The following is a 24,606-nucleotide window of genomic DNA, read 5'->3' on the forward strand; positions in this document are numbered from 1 at the left end:
CTGTGCTGCTGCAAGAGGTTGTGGAAGCGATCTGAGCAAGGGATGAGAAAAGGAAGTGTTCACTCTTAGATGCTGCCTTACATACTGCTGCAAGGGAGGGAATTGATGACCCAATCAGGCCAGGTCTAAGATGTATCTAAGATGTATCTGCGTATCTTGATCACAGATCAGAAATCTTGGATGTGCACAAAAATATCCCATTAGTGGGTGAGATTGAAGCAAAGCTTCAGCCTTAGCAAGCTGAAAAGGTTGTGGAGCTGGGAATTCAACTCTGGTCCAGATTTCAAAACATGCTATTTTGATCAAAGACCGTTTCAGCTTCCGATCCAAAATGTGCATTTTTTTTAAACCTTGAACTTCCTCCAAAGTAATGTAAGGTGAATTCAAATGGCCACCGCACACGAACACAGTGTCATAAATAGGGAATGTTGGTAGAAGTGTTTACTTGTTTGCTGTGACCAAAATCATCATCTGCCTGCACCAAACCCAGAAATTCTTTGTGAACCCCAGGGTCCCAGTGCCTGCAGGGCTCCTTACAGCTCTCAGACCATGGAGGAGCAGACATGGATCACCCCGCTGGCTGTCCCTGCTCCCATCACTGCTGGCTTCCCTCTGTGAACCCACCGTGTCCTCAGGCTTCTTGCCTCTCAGTGCTGTGCCCTTTTCTCATGGGAGAGGGTCTCACAGGGACTTAACAGTCCTTGATATAACAAATACAGTTTTGTTATGTTTTTTGTTTTTTTTTTTTTTCAGCTGAACATGGCATCAGTTTGCTAAGGAAGGCAATTTGTGCTATGTTTTTCTTTTCAAAAGTAAAAGGTTTCGATAAAGTATTCTGGCAAATTTAACTTAGTGTTGGGAGTCCTTTATGAATATCCCTACCTCACAGTCCCCTTCAAAGCACGGGAGTCTGTTATTCCCATTTTACAGCAGAGGAAACAGATGCAAAGACCTGCCCAAACACAGGCAGCAATTGCAATCTGGATTACAGTGAAAATGTCCCTGAAAGCTAGTTCTGCTCTCCAGGGAGACATCAATGGGCAGGACAAGCTGGGAAACTCAAGGGGACGTAGTGTGGGACCGAAAATGAGAGGCGTGTAGGATTTTAAACGCCTAAGGTGATCTGGCCAAGCAAGAAACAAGGCTCAGTGGTTCATGTCAGCACAGGGGAGGGCGGAAACGTGGGGAGCGCGTTCCTCAGCTCAGTGGAGGATGAAAGCAGCATGCTGCCAGGCTGTGCAAGAAATGCATTGTGAGCTGGCTCTTGCAGCTGTGAGCAAGACAATGAGGATGGTAAAGTACCATCTAACTCCCCGCATCCAGCTTTGCACAAAGAGGGAGCTAAATTGAGCCCCCTGGAATCTGTTTGCTCATGGTTTGAATTTAGCTGGCTTTGTCTGAACAACTCCAAGCAGAAAGGGACCACAGGTTGTCCCAGTCCAAGACCCAAATTCACCTTCTCCCTGCTCACTTTCAGCCTCTGAGCTACACAGGGGTCTCCAGTCGTAATTTGCAGGGCGTTCTCAAGAAACACATCATTTTCTTTTATGGTCGTTAAGGAACAACATTTTCTTCCTTCTCTTCCTCACTGAAGTCTTCCTTTGTTTTATTTTTCCTGTGGCAGTCCCTCTCTGCTGGGCTCTGCCTGACCCACTGAGCCTCCCCCATTTCCTTGCCCGTATACAAAATCTGTTGCCGATGAGTACGGCCCTTGTGTGCCAGTGCCCAAAGGCAGGGCAGCCTTCACTCAGCCTCAGGGCTGTGCATGAGGGTCAGACAAGAGTCTTTATTCTTCCAGCCAGCAGACTTCAACATTGGCAAAAGGGTCCGCTTCAAGGGGTGGGAAGAGAGCCTGTAGACTGCAACAGAGCTCCCTTACCTGTTCACCAACCAGCCCATCTCTACTAGCTAACTTGGTCTATTTGGCAAACCAGCAAGGTTCTTTTGTTTGTATTTACTGTACCTACTTAGTGAACAAGCAGTGTGTATCGCCTTACACCGGGTTAGTACAGCCCCCCTCCTTAGTTTAGCGTAACTTCTTATCTTTACCTGTCAGGTCACTGCACCGAGCCTGTCTGAATTTAAGAAGAGATTGGACTGTGCACTTAGTCACATGGTCTGAACTTGGGTAGACCTGTGCGGTGTCAAGAGTTGGACTTGATGATCCTTAAGGGTCCCTTCCAACTCAGGATATTCTATGATTCTATGATAAGTATTTGTTCCAGGCCATTGAGAAGCTGGCACCGGTTGTGTCATGAACTCAGCATTTATTAATACTGCTCATAGTAGATCCCATCCGCTGAGCAATGAGGGCATGTCCCACAGCTTGCAGTTGATGCACGTGCTGGGGGACGTTATAATTTCAGGTGTTCTCTTCCATTTATCGTCACAGACCTCAAATGGCCATCTTCTTCCACTTCTATTGTCTCCTGCCCGTTCTCAATGATTTTCCGGGTGGTGATCGCCCCGCCATTTGCCGAGACGATCGGCTCTGGGGCAGACGCGTTCTGCAGCGGAGCGGGGGATTGGGCCAGGCAGGGCTCATTTTCCGGCATCGAGCCGACTTCAGGGAGCCGCCAGGACCCGGCAGCCCTCGTGAGGGAGGCTGACGAGGCGAAGGCGGAGCCAGCAGCGCCCCCTCCCCGGCCCTTCAAAAGCAGCCCCTAGGGAGCGCGGCGAACAGAGCGGGCAAACAGGGCGTGGCGCGGCAGAAGGGAGTGGCGCGGCAGTTACTGTGGCAGTTCGCGCAGGCAGGGCGAGCAGGAAGGGCGGAGAGCAACCCCTGCCCACACGAACACCTCTTCACGACAGTCGTTAGCTAGGTGGTAATGGTCTTTCAGGCTGGTAGCGATGAAGTAGCAACAAGAAGCCCGAAGGCGCTCAAAAGAGACTTTAGGGATTTGGGGCGACTACTTAGAGGATCAGGCGCGCAGGTTGTGTTTGCCTCTGTCCTTCCGATAGGGGGGATCGAAGCTGAAAGGCGTGCTGTTCACATAAACTCGTGGCTTCGAGACTGGTGTGATCGGCAGAACTTTGGGTTCTTTGATCACGGGAAGGTCTATGCTACACCGGGCCTGATGGCACCAGTTGGGAAGGGCCTCTCTCAGAGAGGGGTAAGGATCTTTGGTCAGGAGTTGGCAGGGCTGATAGATAGGGCTTTAAACTAGAGTCGAAGGGGGAAGGGGCTAAAACCAGGCACGCCGGTGAAGACCTAAGGGATGGTACGCTAGAATCAGAGGGGCTGTGTGCCAGTGAGGTCCTTCGGTTAGATCCACAAGGTGCTGAGTGCAAGGAGACGCACCTGAAATGCTTCTACACGAATGCACGCAGTATGAGGAATAAAATGGATGAGCTAGAAGTACTGGCCCAGTCCCGCAACTATGACATCATCAGCATAAGCAAAACCTGGTGGGATGAGTCCTGTGACTGGGGTGTTGCTGGTCTGTGAGTCCTGTGACTGGTCTGGTGGGAGATGTGGTGATTGGTGGCCGCCTCGGTCATAGTGACCATGAAGTGGTTGAGTTCAAAATTTACGGTGACAGAAGGAAAAGTGCCACCAAAACCTCATCCCTAGATATGGGGAAGGCGGACTTCAGGCTGCTCGGGGAACTAGTCAGCAAGGTCCCCTGGGAAGCTGCTCTTGAAGGCCTTGATGTCCACCAGTGCTGGTCATTCTTTAAGCGATGCCTCCTAGAAGCACAAGATCAGGCAATTCCTAAATATCGCAAGTCAGGCAGGCGCGGCAGGAGGCCGGCATGGCTGACCAGGAACATTCTTATGGAGATTAGGCGGAAACAGAGAGTGTTTCGCTACTGGAAGGAGGGCCAGGTGACATGGAAAGAATACAGGGATGCTGTTCGTGTTTGTAGGAAGAAATTTCGTGTGGCTAAAGCACACCTAGAGTTGAAGCTAGCTGTGTCTGTGAGAGAAAATAAAAAGGTTTTTTTTAGATATGTGAATGGAAAAAGGAGAACTAAAGAATACATAGGGCTGCTCCTTGATAGGGAAGGTCTCCTCACAGACGATGACATAGGCAAAGCAGAGACGCTTAATGCCTTCTTTGCCTCTGTCTTCAATGCCAATGATGGGCTTCGGGACCCAGGGTGCCCTGAGCTGGAGGACCGGGACGGTGGGGATGACAAACTCCCAACCAACCCTGAACGTGTGCGGGATTTGCTACTCCACCTGGATCCCTACAAGTCCATGGGTCCGGATGGGATTCATCCCCGGGTGCTGAAGGAGCTGGCAGACGTCATCGCGGAACCTCTCTCAATTATTTTTCAACGATCCTGGGAATCTGGAGAGGTCCCGGTAGACTGGAAGCTGGCAAATGTTGTGCCGATTTTCAAGAAGGGTCAGAAAGAAGACCCTAGCAATTACAGGCCTGTCAGTCTCACGTCAGTGCCTGGTAAAATCATGGAGAAGATGGTTCTCGAACGTATTGAGGCGCACCTGGGGGACAAAGCAGTCATTGGTCCCAGCCAGCATGGGTTTGTGAAGGGTAGGTCCTGCCTAACTAACCTGATTTCCTTTTACGATAAGATATAATTTCAGGTGTTCTCTTCCATTAATCGTCACAGACCTCAAATGGCCATCTTCTTCCACTTCTATTGTCTCCTGCCCGTTCTCAATGATTTTCCGGGTGGTGACCTTCTTGCCGTTGATCCCTTCAGTAGTGGTCAAGACTGATCTGAAACTGTGTGGCTCAGCCATGTCCTCAGCAAAGGAGAATGTGGGCTGCTCACTGGGGCTGAATGGATTAAATGGCATGAAAGACTGCACGAAGTCAGAAAACAAACTGGAGCAGCTTCCTCTTCCACTTGGACCCTGCTTGTTTTCATCACCATTCCTGAGGTTGCCAAATGGGTCCCAGAAAGCATGCACAAAGGGATCCATCCCTCCAAAGAAATCCCTAAAGATCTCATTGGGGTCTTGGAATACATAAGTGGTGTCAAAAAAGCTGTTATGACCCATCGAGGGACTTCTTGCTCTGTGGGAAATGCTCTCCTTAACAGACCTGTCATAGAGCGACCGTTTCTGAGGATCAGACAAAACCTCGTATGCCTCAGCGACAGCTTTGACTTTTTTTGAGGAAAGCTTTAAATTTTTTTTTTTTTTTACTGTGCTGAAAATTCTTTTTCTTTTCGGCTTCCTCCTTGTTGCTGGGATTCTTATCAGGATGCCATTGTAGTGCCAGCCTGCGGTAGGATTTCCTAATGTCATCCTGGGAGGCGTTTTTTTGCAGTCCAAGGACTTTGTAGTAGTCCACCATCTCAGAAGTGAGGTGAGGCTGTTTGGAAGTCGCCTGGTGCCTCTCTCCCACTGAGGATTTGAAGCCTGGGGGTGTCCAGCTTCCAGACACAACTGGACACCCGCTGCCACTGTGTGCCTCGGGGACAGGCGGGCGCTTGGATCACCGGAGTCAGAGCTTGACTGACTGCTCACCTCCGAGCTCCAGTACCCTCCCATCGAGTTTGGGCCCTGCCCCCCACCCCTGCGGGCAGGCCGCTCTCTGCCTCGTGGCTCGCCCCGCCGCCATCTCAGTGAGGCGTCTGCGCCACAGGAGCGTTTTCTCGGATGGCCGTCCCGATCGGCTCTCTGCCCCTCTCTCACGCTTCTACCTCCTCCCCGGTCGTCCCCGCAACCGTTCTCTTTCTCACATTTCCACGTGTTAGTAAAACCTAGCACTTCATCCCCGTTCCCGCCGGAGGTTTCTTCACCCGACTCTTCGTCTTCTAGTTCAGCTCCGTACTGGGGCGCACATGGCCATGGTCTCTCCCAGATTTCCTCAGGCTCTCTGGTTCCCCACCGGCATCCCTGGCTTCCTCAGCCGAGCCACCCCATAGCTTCCACAACTTTGATACGACCTTCACAAGGGTTTCCATCTTCCTTGTTGGTCCGGGAGCGTCCTCCCCGCCGGGCTGGTCCCGCCGCTCCGGCCGCCGTTCACCCGAATCCAGGAGTTTTCCCGGGTTTCGGTACCACTTGTTGCCTTCAGGAGGCAGTGGCGACCTGGTTCAGGAACGGCATGGCGACCAGCCCCAGGCCGCTCGGTCCATCGGCTCACAGACACCAATGTGGTGGATGGCAAATGGCGTTTGTTGTCGAGTCCCATGGGGTTATATACCCGAGGCCCATAGCGTCACTTCTGCTTGCTTACAGCACAGGCCACACGCTACTGTCCATCAAGGGAGGGGCTCCACCTTTCCGTACAGCGCCACATCTTCCGGCCGCCAGACCCTAACTACCCACAATCACCCCTTGCTCCGCTCCGTCCTGTGCTGTTACAGGAGGCAAGCCCCATAAAAATAGCCTTTTTTTGAAGCCTGTTGTTCCCAAGTCATGGGATTATGGCCTCAGAGGGGGCTCAGCCAACCACTGCTCGGTTGATCTGACTTCATTCTAGGGTGGAATGGGTTGTCACCGGCCTTGCATTTTCAAGCAGATGTTGTACATGTGTTGTAGTCACCCCATGGGACTGTGGTATGGCAGCTGTGATGTATGGCCTCATCAGCTCGGTTTCTGCCTGTACCTGCCCAAAGGTGGGATTTTCAGACACGTGCTGTGCTTTCATGTGCCATCCAGGGAAGCGTTGTGCAGTCAGGTCATCTTATATCCATAGGGTGTTTCCTATGGCAGCAGCCATAGGAAAGCTGTTTGCAGTTTGGCTTCCCGCAATTGGGGAAGAGTGTTGATAAGTTGGACCAGGCTCAGGGAAGATCCATAAAACATAATTAAGGATTTGGGAAACATGCTCTGGAGTGATATATTCAGGGAATGTTTCTCGGTATTAAGAGGAAGTTCAACACCAGCTTCATCGTAGCCTCTGAGAACATGAATGGGAACAGACCTTCAGTGGTACAGGGATCTTCAGACTCTCAGGGAAGGAAGCTGGAAGGTGGCACTAGCAAATTCTAACTCCAAAAATGTTGCACATCCTTCAGCGTGAAGGCAGTAAATCACTGAAACATTCCTCATGTGGCCATTTTTAACCCCAGAGTGGACCTTTTACGTAAAATCCTGATTAGATTGCCATTAAGGTCTCTTCTGAATTTATAGCCAAGCCTAATGCTTCATGAAGAGCTTCACTTCCCTGTTAGTACCAAAATAAATGCCAAGGATGAAGATCTTTGACAACTTCAGCCTCTTTTCTATGTACTTTTTGGGTATTGGCCCCAGGTGCATACACATACACGGGGATGCTCAGTGCAGACAGGTTCAACCTGAGGAGTTGGGCTTTGCAGATCGAGTGTTTGGCTATCCTGCATCTGTTTCTGTTCCCTGCATTTTCCATTCCTGTGGGAAATAACAGATCTGCACAGGGAGTCGTTGCAGGAAGGAGGTCTCCAAGGAGGTGCCAGTAACAAGAACTCGGCTGTCTGTAACCCAGTCATAAACACCTACTGGTGGCAGCATGTGTTGCAGATCACTGCCCTCATTTCCATCATCCAGCACTTGGGGAAAGAGTTGAGAGCTGCCCATGTGAAAGACCATGTGTGTGGCGTACGAGCTGGCTGCTTTGCTTGAAATCTTCACCAAGGGGCTCATTCATTTTGTCTGGTGGACTTTTTTATGACCGTCTATGGGACTTGAGGGCGATTTGAGCTTGCCACCAAAACGTGCAGCAGCTCCTAGCCAGTGCCACCACGGTCTGTTTGCAGATGCTTGGCAGACGTTTTGAGAGCAATTGCTGTTCCTGTTGTCTGCTACCCAGAAGGAAAAATGGGACATGAGAGGCAGGTGGGAGAGGCCTGTTGGAGGGTCCCAGGCCAGTTATCTGCTGCAGGGAGTGGGGCTGTGCACAGAAGGGAGGAGGCGACTCTGTCTTGGGCTGTCTCCTTGCAAAGCATCTCCTCCCCGAGCTGCTTTTGATGATGAGTGCCCATCTCAGACTGGCTGGCGCACCGGATTATCTGTCTTGGATTTAGCACATCCTACCCATCTGAAACATGGGGAATGGTTTTTCTCCTGTCATCCCAGGGCGGGGGACTCTCGCTGCCTGTCTGTCTGCTGCCTGCAGCAGGCGTCAGACGTTAGCAGCCATTCGACAGGGGCCACTGCTGTGAGCCAAAAGAGTTTGCGAGGAAGAGAGAAAGGGTTGAGGAGAGATGGGGAGAAAGGGAAATGAGAGAGACGTGCACACTTAAGTAACTAGACCCAAACTAGCCTGGCAGCCCCATCCCTAGAAACCAAGGCTTTGAAATGAGAAATGTTTTTCGTATCTTAAATCTCAAGTACAAACAATAAAAACCAGCCTAGACTGTGTTCTTTGAAGAGAAAGTACGAGTGACCTGAACAGTGGTTATCAGCAGCGTCATTAAGATAAACCCTTAACATGATTTAAAGCATCCGAAACTGAAGGCAGCACTTTCAGATACTAACAAAATGGTCTGACATTGGGGATGAAAATCAATAGTAATCTGATGTCACTAAAAATACTCAAAAGTGTCCCATGGCTGATGGAGGTGAGATTAGTGTAAATATTTGTATTCTAATCAGTGGCACGCGAGGGCTGGAGGCGGCCTTTCTGTCTATTTAATTAATGGAGTGGCTTTTTAAAAGGATCCTAATCATATGTGATTGTATCTGCTTATCAACATTTTTGCTAATTAGATGATATGGAGGCAGTCACTCTGCTAATTCCCTCATCCAAACAGCATATCCTGCACAGATAAAGTACAGTCTCTTTTTAATAAGAAACAATCATGAGACAGACTAACCTTAATGGTGCTTATTATCCGAGGATCTTTGGGATTTTCTCTTCTACCCACCCCCTCCTTCCTTTTCCTCCGGTCGCTGCTTCAGTATGCCAGATGGATGCGGATGTGGTGGTCCCTGTCCCCCCGTGCTCCAGGCACCACCACGTCCCCCTCTTCCCTCCCAGCCAGACGTCGGGCTGGCGTCAGGCTGCGAGGGGTGGTGAGCAGGTGGGGATGGGGAACAGAACAATGGGCACCCAGGGATGAAACGCCCCAAGATTTGGTACCTGGACCGCTGGTGACCCCATGTTTGTGGCCCCCATCACTGATCTTGCTCCTGACACCCTAAAATGTCCTGGTCCAGAAAGGAGCGAGCATCTCTGAGATGTGGGTGTTTTCTTCTATTTTTGTTGTTGCTGTTATAGTTTCTCTTGTTTTAAAAGGGACAGGGGATGAAGGGAGGTCTCCCTGAGTATTTTCTTGCCAGCCCCGTTGATCCCATGACAAGCCTGGGTTTCTTTTATCTAAAACATGAGCCGGAGACATTTGTTCCAAGTCCTTTGGCTATCCAAACAAACACAGGTCACACTTTGCCCCGCCAGTCGGGCTGTCATCGGCTGCCTGCCCCCAGGGCAGCTCCGCTCACCCCCTGCCTGCTCCCAAAGTCTGGCCAGGACAGGCACGTGAGCCTGACCTGGTGGGGGGACAGAGGGACCTGCTTGCCTTCAGGAAGAAGATCGGGACTGAAATTCTGTCAACCCAAGAGCATCTGGGTGCACCGGAGGAAAGGAGGGGGTAGGTGCCTGGTGTTTAATTTGGGGAGGTTGTTTGCTGTGCTTGCAGCTGTGGGTGTTGGGCAGAAAATGATTAAATGGTGTGGATTCCTGCCTCTGCAGGCTGGAGGGAGGGCCAGCGTGTCCTCAGTGCGGAGGCTGGCGGCAGGATGGGACGTGGGATGGGTCTGGGGAGCGCTGCCTGGGAGAGATTCCTGGGGGCTGGAAGACAGAGCTGAAGGAGGACCGAGGGAACTGGGTCTGGATCCAGTTTTTTGAGCCTTGAGGCTAAACCAAGGTTTGGGCAGGAGGATACAGATTCTGGGTGGTGGTTAAGGGCAGGAACCTCCCCAAAACTGCCATTTTTTGAGATAAGAATCCAAAGGGGAGGCCTGATCCTACTTATTGGAGTCAAGGGGCCTGGCATGTTTTTGATGTTACATCATGCCCAGGGCAAGACCTTACTCCAGTCTTGGAAAGCACGAGCAGTGATGTAACTTGTCTCCATGGACTCTGATCCCAGCAGAATTCAGAGCACTTCAGTTTCATTGCCTGGGTCATCTCCATGTGTCATCTACAATATTCTCACCCAGGCGTGGCTCCGCTGAGGTTGCACTCAGCGGTAGGGTTGGCTGGTCCCTCTGCTATTCCTGCTCTTTGGCATGGTCCCGAACCTCCCTTCCTCTCCATTCCACACTCAGGAATTCGTGCAACATTGACCGCCTTCCCGGAGCCGGTTCCCCTTGCCAGTTCCGAGGCTGAGGTCTACAGCTCGAAAAGAGGTGGGTCCTCTGGGCCAAGGATTGCATCGCGAGCCGTTGAGTCCTGGGGCTTAACGAGGCACAGATAAGCAGCGTGCTTATCAGGAGCCCGCCGCCGGGGTACCTGCTCCAGCCCCATCGTGAGCGAACATGTTTTTACCACCCAGCTGCAGGGAGCCGGGAGCGCGCGCGCGGCCGGGCAGCGCGGCTCAGCCGGTGCGTGGTAACTCGTGAAGCCGCAGCGACTTTATCACTTCGCAACATCCATACATAGCCACAGCCTCGAGTCTTCTCAGGGGAAGAAAGGATGATGAGTTACTGTCCTGGGATTTTCGCTCTGTCTCCAGTCAGTGGGAAGTGGTATGCGGAGCATTCATTTAATAAACCAGAGGGGAAAAGCTGTAGATCAGCTTCTCATTATTTCAGTGCTGGCTCACGCCATCGCTTGGGCTTGTGCCTGACAGTTCAGTGTGTTATTTGAGGCCACTCGAGCATTCTGCAGAAATGATGCCACCCTCTTCTGAAAGCGTGGGGTTCGTCCAAGCAGGGAGGGCCTGCCTCCCTTAGTAGTTTTATCGGTGCCAATTCCATCTCAGTTTTAGGTCTCGGTGTGCAAGGAGGTGCCCACTTTGGAGATCGGTTCCTGCTGAGAGACACTGCTCCAGCAGGAAACCTTCTGGAGATGGTTCTTCTGGTCTAGTCCTCTGGAGTAAAGCAACTCTAGGTGGGTAAAAATGCACCCGTGAGGCTGGTTTGCAGGAGGTGGGGGGTCCCAAGTGGTGCAGGATTTAAATGGTGATGTGCACGTAGACCTGGTGCTCATCATTAAGGAAGGCAGCCCCCTCCTCTAGAAGATAGCAGAGATCGTAGGGGATCATTGCAAGTGTTTGACCCATGGTATTTGTTGATGTCTTACAACTGTGTCCAGGAAGGGGGCCTAGGCAATCAAGGTGGCAGGTAGCGGACCAGTTGGTTACCAGTGGCTTTACTGGGAGCGGGGAACAGGAGGAGAGCCCACAATGAAGCTGTCAGGCGACAAGTTCTGGTTCTGGCTCTGCCTATGGGCTCCTCTTAGACAGGCTGTGGGGAACAGTGAAATTTCCACACTGCCTCAGCAAAGGTTTAGTCCAAGTTTATTGCCGAGATTAAAAGACTGGAGAATATAAATTGTAAATGTGATGACTTAAGAGCTCATAAATTCAGTATACAGCCCCATTCCAGAGAGCTCGAGAGCAGTGCAGACACGCTGCCTTGGGCTCACAAGTTCCTTGCTCCCGGTGCCCAAACCCATGTTCTCTGAAGAGCCCTTCTGCCCTGGCCTGGCTCCCAGGCACGTGTGCTTGTGAACACTCCTTCACACTGCCTATCCTCTCTGTGCACACTGGGGTTTTGCTGCCTACCTGCTGCTTCAGGCACCAGTGGCCGTGCTGGAGCAGCATTTGCCCCGTCTGCAGTCATGCAGCAAGCAGAGGTCTTGAAGGGGATGTCAAATCCCCCTGGAGGAGGGGTGGTCACCTCTCTCTGGAGACCCATTCGTGTTTACCTGGGGCCCAAGTGTCCTTGCCTACTGCTTGCAAGGTAGCTCCATGTTTTCACCCATGTTCTCCTGAGTGGGCAGTGTGAAATGGTCTCGTGCACAGAGTCTGTTGAAGCAGCATTGCCTGTTTGAGCTGCCAGAGTGGGAAAGATGAAGGTTTCTACTAATCCACAGGTCCTTCCACCAGCTTTCTGCAAAGAGCTGGGTGGCCCCTGCGAGCAGAGGGCTGAAGAGAGCTCTGGGGAGGAGCAGTGAACATGCTGGGCTGTTTCTGGGGTGAGTTGTGATGAGTTTCCTGCAGCTGGGTCATGGTTGTCACCGAGTTTGTCCGGTACAGATTTCCTTGAATGAGTTGTTTAGGTGTAAACACCTTTGACATGATGTCTTTTCCCTGCTTTTCCAAGAACGACGGAGAGTTAGAAACTGTCCTGCTTCTAGGATTGTTCCAGAGTGTGCTTTTGGGCTGGGAGCCCTACCCGGAGCTGAGGTGGGGATGCAGCACCCTGTGCCGACCTGCTGTCCTGCTGGAGCAGAGCTTGTGAGCAAATCCTGGGGGCACACCAGAAGATGCCATGGGATGCCCTTCACCCCAGTCAAGCAGCAGATCAAGCAGCCAGCACTCGGTAAGTGTGAGGGGATGAGCTCAGCACATGGTTACCATAGACCTTTCAGTCCCCATCCTTTGCACAAGCAGACCCTGTCTGTGGTGGCACATGTGATACGGTGTCTTGCACTCAGTTTTGGAGTACTGCTGGTGTGTGTTCACCTTGCAGACCCTCTCTTATCTTATAAGCAACTGGGAAGGGGGAGGTTATGTTTTTTTTAACTTACTCTTAATCGCTGTAAAAAATACACTCCTACCCTGGCAGCGTTTGGGTTTGAGACCTTCTCCTCCTGCTTTCCTCCACCCAGACCCTTGCAAGCTTTGCAAATTTACCCAAAACATTTGCCACTCCTCAGCACCATGGTCCTGGTTCGTGTGACCCACAACGACTGCCCTTTCACAGACCTGGGTTCGGAATGAGAGGAGGAGAGAGAACACGTAACAGGCAAGAGCAGATGAAACGGAGATGAAGGAACAAGGGGGAGGAGGAATGCAGAGGTATGTGGCTGCGTGTGGTGCTGTGTTTATGCACAAACAGGCACGCTTATCGACACCCAGATGTAAGCCTCTGCGCGTGGTGGTGTCTCCCGAGACAACAGGCGCCCCTCGGATGCTGCAGCGTTATCAGGTTGCAGCAGGCGTTCCTGTCCCATTGGGATCGCAGCCCCCGAGCCCACATGAGGCTCTCAGAGCCTCTCCCCCTGCCTCCTCATCACGGAGGGCAAGGGGGGACGCAGGTGTCACCCACCGGGGGCGTGGGAGCTGGCATTGTCCCTGCTCTATGGTGGAGACAACAGCAGGGTGATGGAGGCTTGGCCTTTCTGAGCACCCGCCTGGTTAAACATGGGGCAGATGATGCAGAATGGGCCAAAATGGTCATTTCACCCCATGAATTGGGCTGGACCTGGGCTGCAGCACGTGGGGGACACAGCACTGGCAGCCAGGGGCCTCCTCTCTTTTATTTTCTCCTGTGTTTTTAAGGAAGGCTCCAAGAGAAGAGAAAAAAAAAAGGAAAAAAAAAAAAGGCATTTTAAATACCTTCTTCCTACCTCCACTTCCCAGCACCGAAACGCAATGACCACTAATCTTAACGTGGCTCATAACTGCAATAGCTCTGGAACTAATTAATTTGACGGTGCCGCGGCTGCCTGCCTCTTTCACCAAAATCAATTAAGGGAGCGCACGTTTCTCCTTCTCCTCCCTCCTCCCTCGGTTTTGCAGAGGGGAGATGGGGCAGCGGGGACCGGCGCCGCTTTCCCAGGGCTCCCGAGGGGTGGGAGCACAGGGAAGGGGGATTAGCGAGGTGGAGGGAGAGACGCCGCTTCTGCAAACAGGAGCGGGGACGCTCCCCAGGGGCAGGCGGCGGTGGGAAAGCTTGATTGCCACATGCAGCCACGCAGCACCGCGCTCCTCCCTCCCTCCGTCCCCGCTCCCCAAAGACCCCCCGTGAATTGTTGTTGCCTGCCGGTGCAGGGGGGGAGATCGGCCTTTGGGGTATTTTTGTATTTTTTTATTTGCGTGGGTCGTGAGCCCCCTCCAGAAGGGGCTGTGAGGGAGAGGCGGGTGGGAATTTTGGTGCCATTGCCTTGCCAAGCGAGGGGAGAGGTGTTGCTTAAAAAGGAGTCGGTGAGGAATTTCAGGAGGTGAATTTTGTGTTTTGTGGGAGACAGTGGTTGGAATCGGAGCAGGTCCAATGCGGTTTTGGAGGCTCCTGGCCTTGGAGGCGCAAAACCAGGGTGGGGAATGGAGCCAGTGGGGCTGTGGCTGCCCTGGGCTGGGGGCACGGTGTGAGGCTCTGTAACAGCACCACACCATTTCCCCCAAAAACCAGCAAGGGCAGGATCCCCAGACAAACACCTTCCGTCCATGCTCATTCTTCAATCTCCATTTCTGGGTCTGGGGGAGGTGGGTCAAGTGGTGGCAGGGCTCTGCAAGCATGCAACACCCCAGAAAGACCCCTTCTGGAATGGGAGGCAACCATCCCCAGGACACAGTGCTGAGACACCTGGGCAAACCGGGTAGAACCTCCCGAGCATTATTTCTGTAAAAGCCTCCATTTGGCCCATATCACCTCCTCAGATCTCTATTGAAATGCCCTTCTATTAATAAATAACTCTATTCTCCATTACCCCACGTCCACTGCTCACGTTGAAGCAACTGGGAATTTGGGTTTGGTTTTTATAGGCATCAGAAATAGATTTTTATCTTTGTCCAGGGCTCTCCCTCCACCTCCCCAACCTTTGTTCTATTACACTGAGCACAGCAGCGGCTGGAAGCATCTCTCCCTGGCGTTGGGCAAGGGAGGACGGGTGTCCAAAGAGCCAGGTCCTTCCCTGTGCGCTGGTGATCTGCGAGCACATCTCCGTAACATGGTGTAAAGCACACGAGAACACGGGGAAGAAATTTTGAATGAGGTATATTTAAGAAATTCTGTATCTGAAGTGGTTGGTTCTCAAGGCTTTTTTGGCTTGTTTTTTTCTGTGAGAGGAAAGTGGTTTGGCTTGGGAAATACCTATAAGGAAACTTCCTTGAATGCAGCCATGATACCGAGCCACCGCATGAGTGTGGGGAAGGTTTTCTTTTTTTAAACTGCGGGTTGCAAACATTCCCTGGAAAATATTTGAGTTTTGAAGTGCATGGGTTGGTCGTGATTGGGAAGGAAAGTCACAGGGCAGTGTTTCTATCCCCGGGTTGGATGGGAGTGCAGTTTCTGGCAGGGAAATCGGTGCATGTAAATTAGGGTTGTGGTTTCCATGAATACTATCATATATGGATTTGAGGCTGATTTTCCAAGAGCAGTCATGCCAGGAAAACTTGCGCTCTCACATCACCCCAGGCAGCAAACACAAGTGACACAAACATGGTGAGGACGAGTTCCTTTACAACTGCAACTGCTAAAGAAGAAAAAAAAAAAAAAAGTATTCATAAAATCTGCTTTCCCTGCTGTTCCTCCTCCCCTCCCAAATATGCCAGAGCGAGCTTCGAGGTTTGGCACCCGTCAGCGTGCGGCAGCACGGCACCGAGGGGATCGGCGCCGCGGCCGGCGCGCACCTGGGCGCAGGTAAGGCTGCGGCAGGGTGGGGGCTGGATTCCTTCCTGGCCCCTCTCAGCAAACAGCTCCTGCCCCGCAGCCCTGCGTGCCTTTGCCCTTATCTCCCCACGCGAGGTACTGTGATAAGTGTTGTTGGCCGGGAGTTATGCATCCCCTTCGAAGGCGCGCGCATGCAAAATATGCTCCTCTGCTCGAAATGGGAGACCTCTTGCTACAGGGCTTAAAGATATTTCTTCAAGAAAAAAAGAAAATAAATCTATAAGAAAGTAGAAGTGTGTTAACAAATAGCGATGGTAATAGTGCTGGTTCTGCATGGACCTTGTCTACGTTACCACAAGCAACTAACCACAGTTGGTTTCTTAAGAGGTAAATATAGTTTTCTCCCTGTGGGGATGGCTAAACCAAGGCACACAGCAGTGACCCTCTGCAGTCAGCAGAGGAGAAAATATCTGGAAAAGTGACACACGGGGAGCTCCAGCTGTGACACGGGGCCTCTGGAGCACAGCCTCCACCATGGGCATGACTCGGCCCCCTTGGTCCCTTGCCGTCCTTGTCCCAGCAGCAGCCTTCATCCCCATGGGATGCAGCATTGGTCCAACCTGAACAGCACACGGCAGCAATCAGCTGGGATCAGGCTTTCAGAGCTCAGAAGATGCCACGACCTCCTTCCGGGTGTTCACCAAACCCCTTCTGGTTCACCGCTGCTGTCATTTTAAACCCATTTCTTTCCAAGGAATGACTCAGCTCCAGAAAGGAAGGCAGTTATTTTATTTTCTGGGCTCGCAAGGAAAATCTGATGATATATAAAGGGATAAGAGCTCCGTTGTATCTCCCTGACCTCCAGTGCTGGAAGAAGCAATTCCCCCAGCTGTGGCACGTCTCCTGTTTTATTAGGCTTGCACATGGGCTAGCTCGCTGCATCAGCCATCCCATTTTCCACCCGTGCTCTTAGTGGCCCAGACTAAACCTCTGCAAAGTGCCCAGCCAGCTGGACGTGGAAACCTCCGGACCCAGGCAGTGCTTTCCCATCTCTGTGCCCTGTCCCCATCTGCCCCCCCAAGGGGCCATGGGACAGGGGTTTTTGGGGGAAGCGAACCCCAGCTTCTGTCCCGCATTTCAACTTCCGCGGCCGACATCAAACACATCGCTGCAGCCTGAGCCCCCACGGGCCTGATGGAGGAGCAAAAAGAGAGGGCTGGAGGCAGCAGATCCTAATCTTTATTAAATAAGAACAAAGCTTATGCCGGCTAATGAGAAAAACAAACCGATGAAAGATCCGGCAAGCTCCTCAGAAGGACACAAAGAAATTCTCTCTGAACGAGAGCATGCTAAAAATATTCCCGAATATTTATTTTGCTGTCGGTGGCTTCACAGGCTCCAGATTTGATGCTGCTGCTTCAGGGATTGGCATGGCCATGGCAGCGATTTTGGAGCAGGGTGCTCCACAACATGCAGCATCCAGAGCTGTGGCAGGGACAGCCGGGATGTGATGGCAGTCGGTCCCTGCATGCCACCGTTCCTGCGAGGACAACGGGGTATTACCATCATTTTGTGTTCACCATCCTCTTTGGGGCCCCTGTGAGGGGCAGAGAGGCTATGGGCAATTTCTCCACTCTTGCTCCCTTTCTAGATATGGGTCCCTGAGCGTGGGGTGCTGAGGCGCACACTGATGCTGAGCACCTTCTGAGTCCCAGCATCAGGGACAGCTGGCACAAACTGGGAGCACTGGTGGCCTCATGCAGCTGGAGCCTGCAATATGCCCCAGAGCATCCCATGACTGTGGGGCCTTGGCAGCTCCGTCTCGCCCCACGGCCTGTGCAGAGGCTGCAATCAAACCCCAAACCGCATGGAGTTGGCTGGATAGCACATGTACCATAACGCTGGGGGGCAGATGTGGGGGCTGCTCAGAAATTCCTCACACGCCTCACAACCAGCCCCCAACCCCATCTGGGCTGAGCCCCACACCTCGGCCCTGCCCGCCCTGAATTTGGGTGAAAATATCGCTTCTGAAAGCAAAAGCGAGGCAGCGATGAGGCCTGCACTTCTGCCTCTGCCATCGCAGGCCGTGAAACCTCAGCCTCTGCTCTTTTAATGTCCTGTGGCTGAACTTGCTGCCAGCGGGTCAAGGGGAACGTAATTCACTCGGGCTTTGATGCATTTGATACAGTTCGGTGCGAGAAGTGAGGGGGGCGAGGAGGGAAGGACGAGATGAGCAGGGCGATGCCGGAGCCCTCTGCGAGCCTGGGGGGCTCAGCCACAACCAGGGGGGCTCTGGCTGGAGGGGGAGCTCCGCACCCTGGGATCTGTGTGGGCGTTTGTCTGCAGGCCCTGTCTTATCTCCTCCTGTGATGAGCAGATCGGGGAGGGGAGAGCAGCGTGTGTGCTCTGCATTGCCTGGAGAGGCCTCCTAATGCTCAGGCAGGGCCAGGGCAGGGGCACAGCTCCCTTCTCCTGGCAGCTCTCATCCCATTTGCATTTCCCCAACGCCCTCCTTGTCTCTAAGCTGCGTCCTGAGCCCTCCCTGCAGGCCTTTCCCACAGGAAGGGGGCGGCTGGATGAGCCCACCTTGCACCATGGGGGCTTTTTTGGCACAAGAAAGCTGAGGGTACCGATGGCCCGGCTGGCACCAGAGCATGGGGATGGGCTAGTTGTGCAAACCCCATAACGCTGTAACCCCTCCGCCTACCCCTTCCTGTAAAAGTGACCAGAGGCAGCTGGGGCCCACGTGCCTTTCCGTGTGGGTTTTCTATAGGTGCCGGGGTCGTGTGGTGGGCACTGAGGTAAAGCAGGAGCCGGCAGCTTTTGCAAACAGCCCCTCCTGATGGCAAGGCTTTTGGGCTGCATCCTGCACCTCGCTGCGAGCGCTGGGCCAGAGACTGATGCTTCCCGGCACAGGTTGTTTCCCCCCTTGTGTTTTTTGTTTGTTTGTTGGGTTTTGTGATTCATTTATCAGGGAGGGGAAACAGAGGAAAAGGGCAACATCCCCTTGTGAGAACCGAGGTGCTCCAGGTTTTGTCTTGTTGACCGGCTGGTGTTTACCAGGAGGAAGCGAAGCGATGTGGCTGCTGCGGTTTCGGTTCTCACTCCACCTCGCTGCTGAGAAACCGGACCCGTGGTTTGCTTGCGGTAGAGGGGAGAGGAAAGGTGGTCCTCGGAGAGCCGACCTGCCCCAGGGGGGCTCTCCCTGCCCTGCAGGGGGGCTGGCAGCGCTGCAGGGGGCTTGGGAAGCAAGGAGGGAAAACCAGGACAGCCCTGCAAGCCCCGCTCCGGTGCATTAATATTCAGCGCAGAGCAAGGGGTGTAAATTCACTGCTATCTCTTCAGAGTTTGCCGTTTATGCCGTTCATTTCACATAGATGTCACTACTGCCTTATGAGCACTCCTCCAAGCCAGCCGCTTAAATGGACCCAGTGCATTATAGTAATGGAGTAACTGTATAAAAACAATGAAATCCAATCTCTTTAAACTGATTTGATGTCTGCCTGAACCACAACATTTCCTGCTAATGGCTTCCTTCATTTTGTAACCGTGATCTCCACCTGATCAGATTACAGCTGTTTTTAATTACAAAGCTAATAGAGTTTGTAGGCAGTGTCGGGCAGACGGCGCATGCCCGGGGCGGAGGGGAGCCGGCGGGGGCTCGGGGTGGCCGTGCTGACACGCTCAGCCCCTCGAGCCGACTGTCACAACACGGGGAGTGGGGGGCAGCCCAGAGGGATGGCGAGAGGTTTCAGCATGGAGCCAGCTCTGTGCAACAGCAGGCAGCCAGGGCTGAGCTCCTGCTCGATGCTCAGGGTGCCCGGGAGATTTGTGGTGCTCCAAGGTTGTGGGCAAAGGTTGTAGGAGAAGGGCAGAGCCAGTTTTTTGTGATGATGTGGTGTGAAAAGAGCAAGGAAAGAGGAAAAAAAAAAAACGTAAAGAAAAGAACAAAAAGCAAAATAGGGATGTTGGTGCTCTGCAACTGATGGGGCAGGAAAGAGCATTGCGAACGACTGACAGTGGAAAAAGCCCTCGAGATTGATGTCTTTCTTATGGGATGGTGCAGTCAGCTGCAGGGTCGGCTTCATCTGCCTCAGCCCGGGCAGCGAAGCCCCGGAGAGCATCTGCATGGCTCAGCTCAGTCCCTGTGGCCTTGTTTTGTCCAGCGGTTCGTTTGAGTATTGATTGCTCCATCTCCTTGGATTAGGGGCATGGATCACAGTAGCTGTGGGGAGAGCTGTTCCCAAGTGATGCTGGCCAGGGACTTCTGATGCCAAGGAGAAAAAAAACAAAACAACAGTGATGTGTTAGAGATGGTGGTGGGATGGTGGGAAGCTTGTGCCCCTGCATGCTGCTCACTTCACCCTACTACTGAGGATGCTCATCCCCTGCTGTCACAACACCAGAGCCTTGCCAGGTGAGGCACCTCCTTGTAAATGATTCGGAGTCCACATCAAGAGCACATCAGTTATGTACCCTGAGACCTAATTATTTAGCTTGACAGGAGTCTCTCGCCTTAATTTCATTGTCTTTTCAGTCTCCCCTTTCACAACAGAGCTGGGGATGATCTGCTAGGCATGGTGCATCATCATGTGTTTCTACTCCTTCCCAGTATCACTCAAGCTCAGCTGTTTTCCCCTTTCCCTTGATGAATGAGGAAAACAAGCCCCAGATGTGATGCTGGGGCCTGGTGAGGATCGGGGCTGTGTGCCTGCTGCCATGCTCTGCGCTCGGTTGTGCTGGGCACTGCACTCTACTTCTGGCCTGGCACTGTGTGAACCTGGGGAGCTTTGGGGGATGTATTGTAGTGAGCTAGGGTGAGCATTTGTGGCATATGGTCTTTTTTTCCACCTGGTCACCCACCAGCAGCCCGGCTCGGGATGATGCTGAAAGCCCTCACCAGCCTTGCCAGCACTTCTCCCCTTTCCCCCCTTCTCCTCCTTCCACCTCTTCCTTCATCTGAACTTTTCAACCCTGTGCCTGGTGAAGATTTTTACAGTAACTTAAGCCTTTGAAAACTCTTAATGCTGTGCCGTTTTCACAGAGACACAGACGGGCACTGCCAAAATGCTGAGCACCCAGAGCCAGACACACATGGACGTGACCACGCCATGGGCAGAGCACGGGCAAGGCTCACGCTCGGCAGGATTTCCTCTCCGTGCTATCTCCTCACTGTGTCTTGGTATGTCTTTGAATTTATTTATTTTTCAAGCCTTAAAACTACCTTTTCCTAAAATAAATAAATGGAACTAATACCAGGAGCCTAGGATTTTAAAGCAACCCTACAATAACAAAGCGGGGCGTGCAGATCAGTTGTCACCAGCAACCGTGCAATAACAAAATAACACACGCAGCCCCACGCAACGGTAAGGCAACCACCGTGTGCTTGGGAGAGAGGAAATATATTTTTCCAGTGCCGAGCTTAACAAGACATTGTCAGGCTTAACAGAACAAGACGTTGTTGTGCAGTAAATTTGGGGCTCAGGAGGGGGCTGTAGGAACTAAAACACCTTGAGCAACGTGACTTTGGTGTCACGCACGAGGCAGGGTCGTCGGCCACGCAGCAAACGCTGCTTCATCAGCACAGTTTTAATAGCTTGGCAGAGGAAAAGAAAGCGAGGTTTTGTGATGAAACAGGAAGCTTCCTTGAGTCCTGGAGCCTTTGAAGAATTGTCAAAGGAATGAGAAGGCTGGATGTTTGAAATGGCTCCGGGTTGTGGGGCCGGAGGGGGCAGGGGGACACGGGAGAGAGGCAGTGAGCCCAGACCTTCCCAAGTCCCACACTCTGATCTTTGTTCCCCTTTTTTTAATTATTTGAGGCTTTTTCGTTGCCTTTTTTTTTTCTTCTTCTTCTTTGGACACACACACACGCGCTCTCTGAGGTTAGCAGGAGTTTTCTCAACACAAGCCCCAGTCCTTGTCGGCAGGACCCGCCTGCGGAGCGGCGGCAGGAGCAGCCCTGCCATCCAGGCTCTGCTCGCGCCTGATGCAAAACCACGTGTTTGAGGAAGTGTTTCTGGAGTTTTGAAAAGGTCTGGTTAGGTTTTTTTTTTTAAGATTTTTTTTTTTTTTTAATTTATTTCTGCCCCTTCTATTTTTTGTGCACGACACTGCTGAGTGGCTGCAGGAGCAGCTGGGTGATGCCTCCTGGTCCTCGGTCAGCTGAGAGTCACCAAAGGCAATCCCTGTATGATTTCTGACCCATTTTCTCAGCATTTAAAACACAATCATGCCAAAAAAGCATGGTTCAGTGGTTTAGGTGTATAACTGGAGGGAATCAGGTTGCCACAAAACTACCAAAGAGAGGCTGGTGAGGGCTGAGCTCAGAGGCACGTTGCGTGGCTCTCAAGGGAACCAGCCAGGAGACCAGGACCAGCCTCAAGCCAGCTGAAGGCAGGAGCTGGGGAGGATGCCCAAATTTATGACAGCATCGCAGGGATGCCTGCGGACAGCAGGGGATGAGGCTCATTTCCTTGCAAAATCCAGAGCGGGGAGGACCAGCTCCACGGGAAGGGGGCTCTGCCCTTCCCTAGGCGAAAGCTGCTGGTGATGGGCTGCCTTTCCCCTTGCAGGGTGCCCTTCCCAGTGCCCAGAAATGGCAAGGCGTGAGCGCAGGGCGGCCGAGAGGGAGCACCCAGCTGCCTGGCACAGAGGGCGAGCCTGGCTAAGGGAGCCCGCAGGAAGAGCCAAGAGACTGTCATGACACTGAGCTCTCCTCCGTGCTAATTGTACGCTTGGGACCAAATTTAGCCTGGTGCAACTCTGCTGAAGTCACCAGGGATTAATTTGGCCTCTGGTGGCTCCATTGTTTTAGCTAAATGAGTCAGAAGAAGCAGCCTATTCTTATCTGTGCACAGTGGGGCGGTGACAGTAATGGCTCGGCGAGGCAGACCCCAAAAGCAGCGCGGCTCGGACCTGGGATCGGGGCTACCATGAGCCGAATGGGGCTGCAAGAGGAAATGTTTTGACGTTTGGGTTATAGATGGAGGCAGGCTCGGTGTGGGCGCGCTGGCGGCGCTCACCGCCGCTGCAGGCGGAGGGGAAGGAGGCTGTCAGGTTCCCTGAATATTCGGCGGTGCCGGTTGGAGTTCCTCAATTCTTCGGCTGCCGGAGAGGGAAGCTGTGGCTCTGGAAGGGGCATGTGGTGTCGAAGGGGACTTCACACTGCTTCCCAGCCCAGCAAGAAAGGGAGCCCTGGGCTGGAAACAGCCAAAAAGCACCGGCTGCATCCCTTGGCTGCCCGTGCATCCGCTGGGTACAGGGCTCACACAGAGCTGGAGGTGTCCTGAGCAAAAGTGTCAGCTGCTGGCCCAAGGTTTGGTGTGTTTCTGAGCTCCTTCAATTTCTGAAAAATTCAAGAGGAGTTGGGAAGTTGTGATTTTTATTTTTTTTTCTGCACCATGTAGGGTGCAAGCTGTTTGCAAGCAGAGAGGGATTTCCTGGATGTGCTGCAGGGGCCACAGGCCTTGGGCAGCTGACATCCAGCCATACAGAAGGCTTTGGAGAGGGAAGGTGGCGCAGAGCAGGGCATGGCAGTGGGGCTGCAGACCCCTGCCCGTGCCCCACCTCCCCATTCTGTGCTGTGCCCCCTCAGCACATAACCACAAAGCCTTCAGTCTCTTTGGCCGTCAACCCAACCATGGCTGAATATGCTTTAAAATGAGCCCAAAATGACACCAGGTGGAAAGCGGGGTGCTGCAGTGGGTGCATCCCCAGGGCTGTGCAGGGAGCGGGGCTGCGGCGCTATGCAGGAGGCTCTGACCCTGCCCAGGTAACTACATAATGAGCCTCTTGGAATTGCTCCCATCCCTGCCAAAGGGGTGGGCTCGGGGGATGCTTTTGTTTGCAGTAATGAACCTGTAATTATGCTGCATTTCTTGGTTTTAGCCGCATTTTTTGCGTGTGTGCTGTTCTCTTTGTATTGACAGATTTATGGCCGGGATACCCCGCTGCACCCCGGCCGCGCGGCACTCGGCGGAGACCGGCTGACTGTCGTCTCAGCCAGGCACAGGGTGGGGGCACGGGGCCCTTGCACTGCCTCAGCCCCCGAAGGGTTAAATAAATACGTTAGAATTAATAAAAACGGCAGAGGCGCCACCTCTCCCAGAGCCACTGCTTTCAACAAGGTTAGGGGAAAAAAAAATCTTTTGAGCTCCAGGTGAATTAAGGAAAGAAGGGGAGGGGGGAAAAGTAGGGAACGATTAAAGTGCATAAATAAATAAATAACATACACCAGATTTCAGCTCCGAGGCGCTCAATAAAATTACACTTTGAAATGCAAGGATTAAGCAGGGTAGGTGACAAGGTAACTTTGTTAACAGGCTAATCTCTCGCCTTAACAGAGACAGGGGATTTACATGTGACTGCACAAAACTGCTTTATGGTCTCTTTTTCCAGCTGGAGATGGTAGGAAGGGGGCAGGATGAGATGGGACAGGGCTGGATGCCATTTGTAAGATGGGCTTAAACTGCCTTTTTTTTTTTTTCTTCTTCTTCTTTAAAGCGAGTCTGCAAGGAAATGTGTCGCCAATAATCAGCTGTCTCCAAACAGTTCAGGTAGGCAGTGCTGAAGATGTCACGGGATGATGAATAACTGGCTAAAAGCATTGGTGGTGCCATTTTGTCCTGGATGGTTTTATCTGCCTTCTTTAAAAAAAAAAAAAAAAAAAAAAAAGGCAGCGTGGGCTATTCAGTACGTTATATCAGGACTTCTTTTGCCAAGAGCCTCCTGTCTAAATTTCAGCATTTCTTCACCCAGGGATGTATGAAATCAAAATCCAGGTGATTTTTTTTTTTTTTTTTTTTTTTTTTTCTCAAATGGCCCCTCTGTTCTTTGTGTGAAAAGGGGAAAAAAGAAAAAAAAAAAGTGCTTGGTTTCTTTAAATTTATGCCCATTACTAAAATGTGATGGTGGTGGGAGGATGATCCTGACATGAGACCTGGGTCTACCAGCATGGGTTTGTTCACCCAAACCCCACAGTGCCCACCCCAGTGTGCCATGGTCCTGCTTCCCCTCCACGCCAGGCACTGAGCCCCTTGCTTTGCCTTTTTGCTCTCTGAGCATGGCTCTCCAGCACCGACTGTTAAACCACCCATGGTGAAGCAGGGGGAGATGGGGGGAGCCGTCAGAAGTTCAGACCTTCTCCAGGCTTCTTTGTCTCTGGATAAAAATGACAATGAGAAAACCATCTCCTCCATAATC

General features: G+C 52.3%; 1 protein-coding gene and 1 long non-coding RNA gene across 6 annotated transcripts; one reads left to right on the plus strand and one right to left on the minus strand.

Moving 5' to 3' along the window:
- Positions 1-3,880: 3,880 nt before the first annotated feature.
- DNAJB8 (DnaJ heat shock protein family (Hsp40) member B8) lies at positions 3,881-5,279 on the minus strand. Its single transcript, XM_072044316.1, has 2 exons — positions 5,122-5,279; positions 3,881-5,081 (listed from the first exon to the last, which is right to left on the minus strand). The coding sequence occupies exons 1-2, from the start codon at positions 5,270-5,272 to the stop codon at positions 4,513-4,515; spliced, it is 720 nt and encodes a 239-aa protein (XP_071900417.1). The 5' UTR covers positions 5,273-5,279; the 3' UTR covers positions 3,881-4,512.
- Positions 5,280-5,296: 17 nt separating this feature from the next.
- On the plus strand, positions 5,297-23,960 carry LOC106018421 (uncharacterized). Of its 5 annotated transcripts, XR_011812496.1 has the most exons (8): positions 5,302-9,494; positions 10,174-10,254; positions 10,830-10,957; positions 11,945-12,046; positions 12,175-12,393; positions 12,731-12,872; positions 20,450-20,587; positions 23,908-23,960. It is a non-coding gene; the product is annotated as an uncharacterized lncRNA (long non-coding RNA). The 5 variants fall into 5 exon arrangements; XR_011812495.1 differs by having other exon boundaries at positions 5,297-9,494; positions 10,174-10,957; XR_011812493.1 differs by having other exon boundaries at positions 5,303-10,254.
- The last annotated feature ends 646 nt before the right edge of the window (positions 23,961-24,606 follow it).

Source organism: Anas platyrhynchos, chromosome 13 (assembly GCF_047663525.1).
Source record: "Anas platyrhynchos isolate ZD024472 breed Pekin duck chromosome 13, IASCAAS_PekinDuck_T2T, whole genome shotgun sequence".
Classification (NCBI taxonomy): Eukaryota; Metazoa; Chordata; class Aves; order Anseriformes; family Anatidae; genus Anas; species Anas platyrhynchos.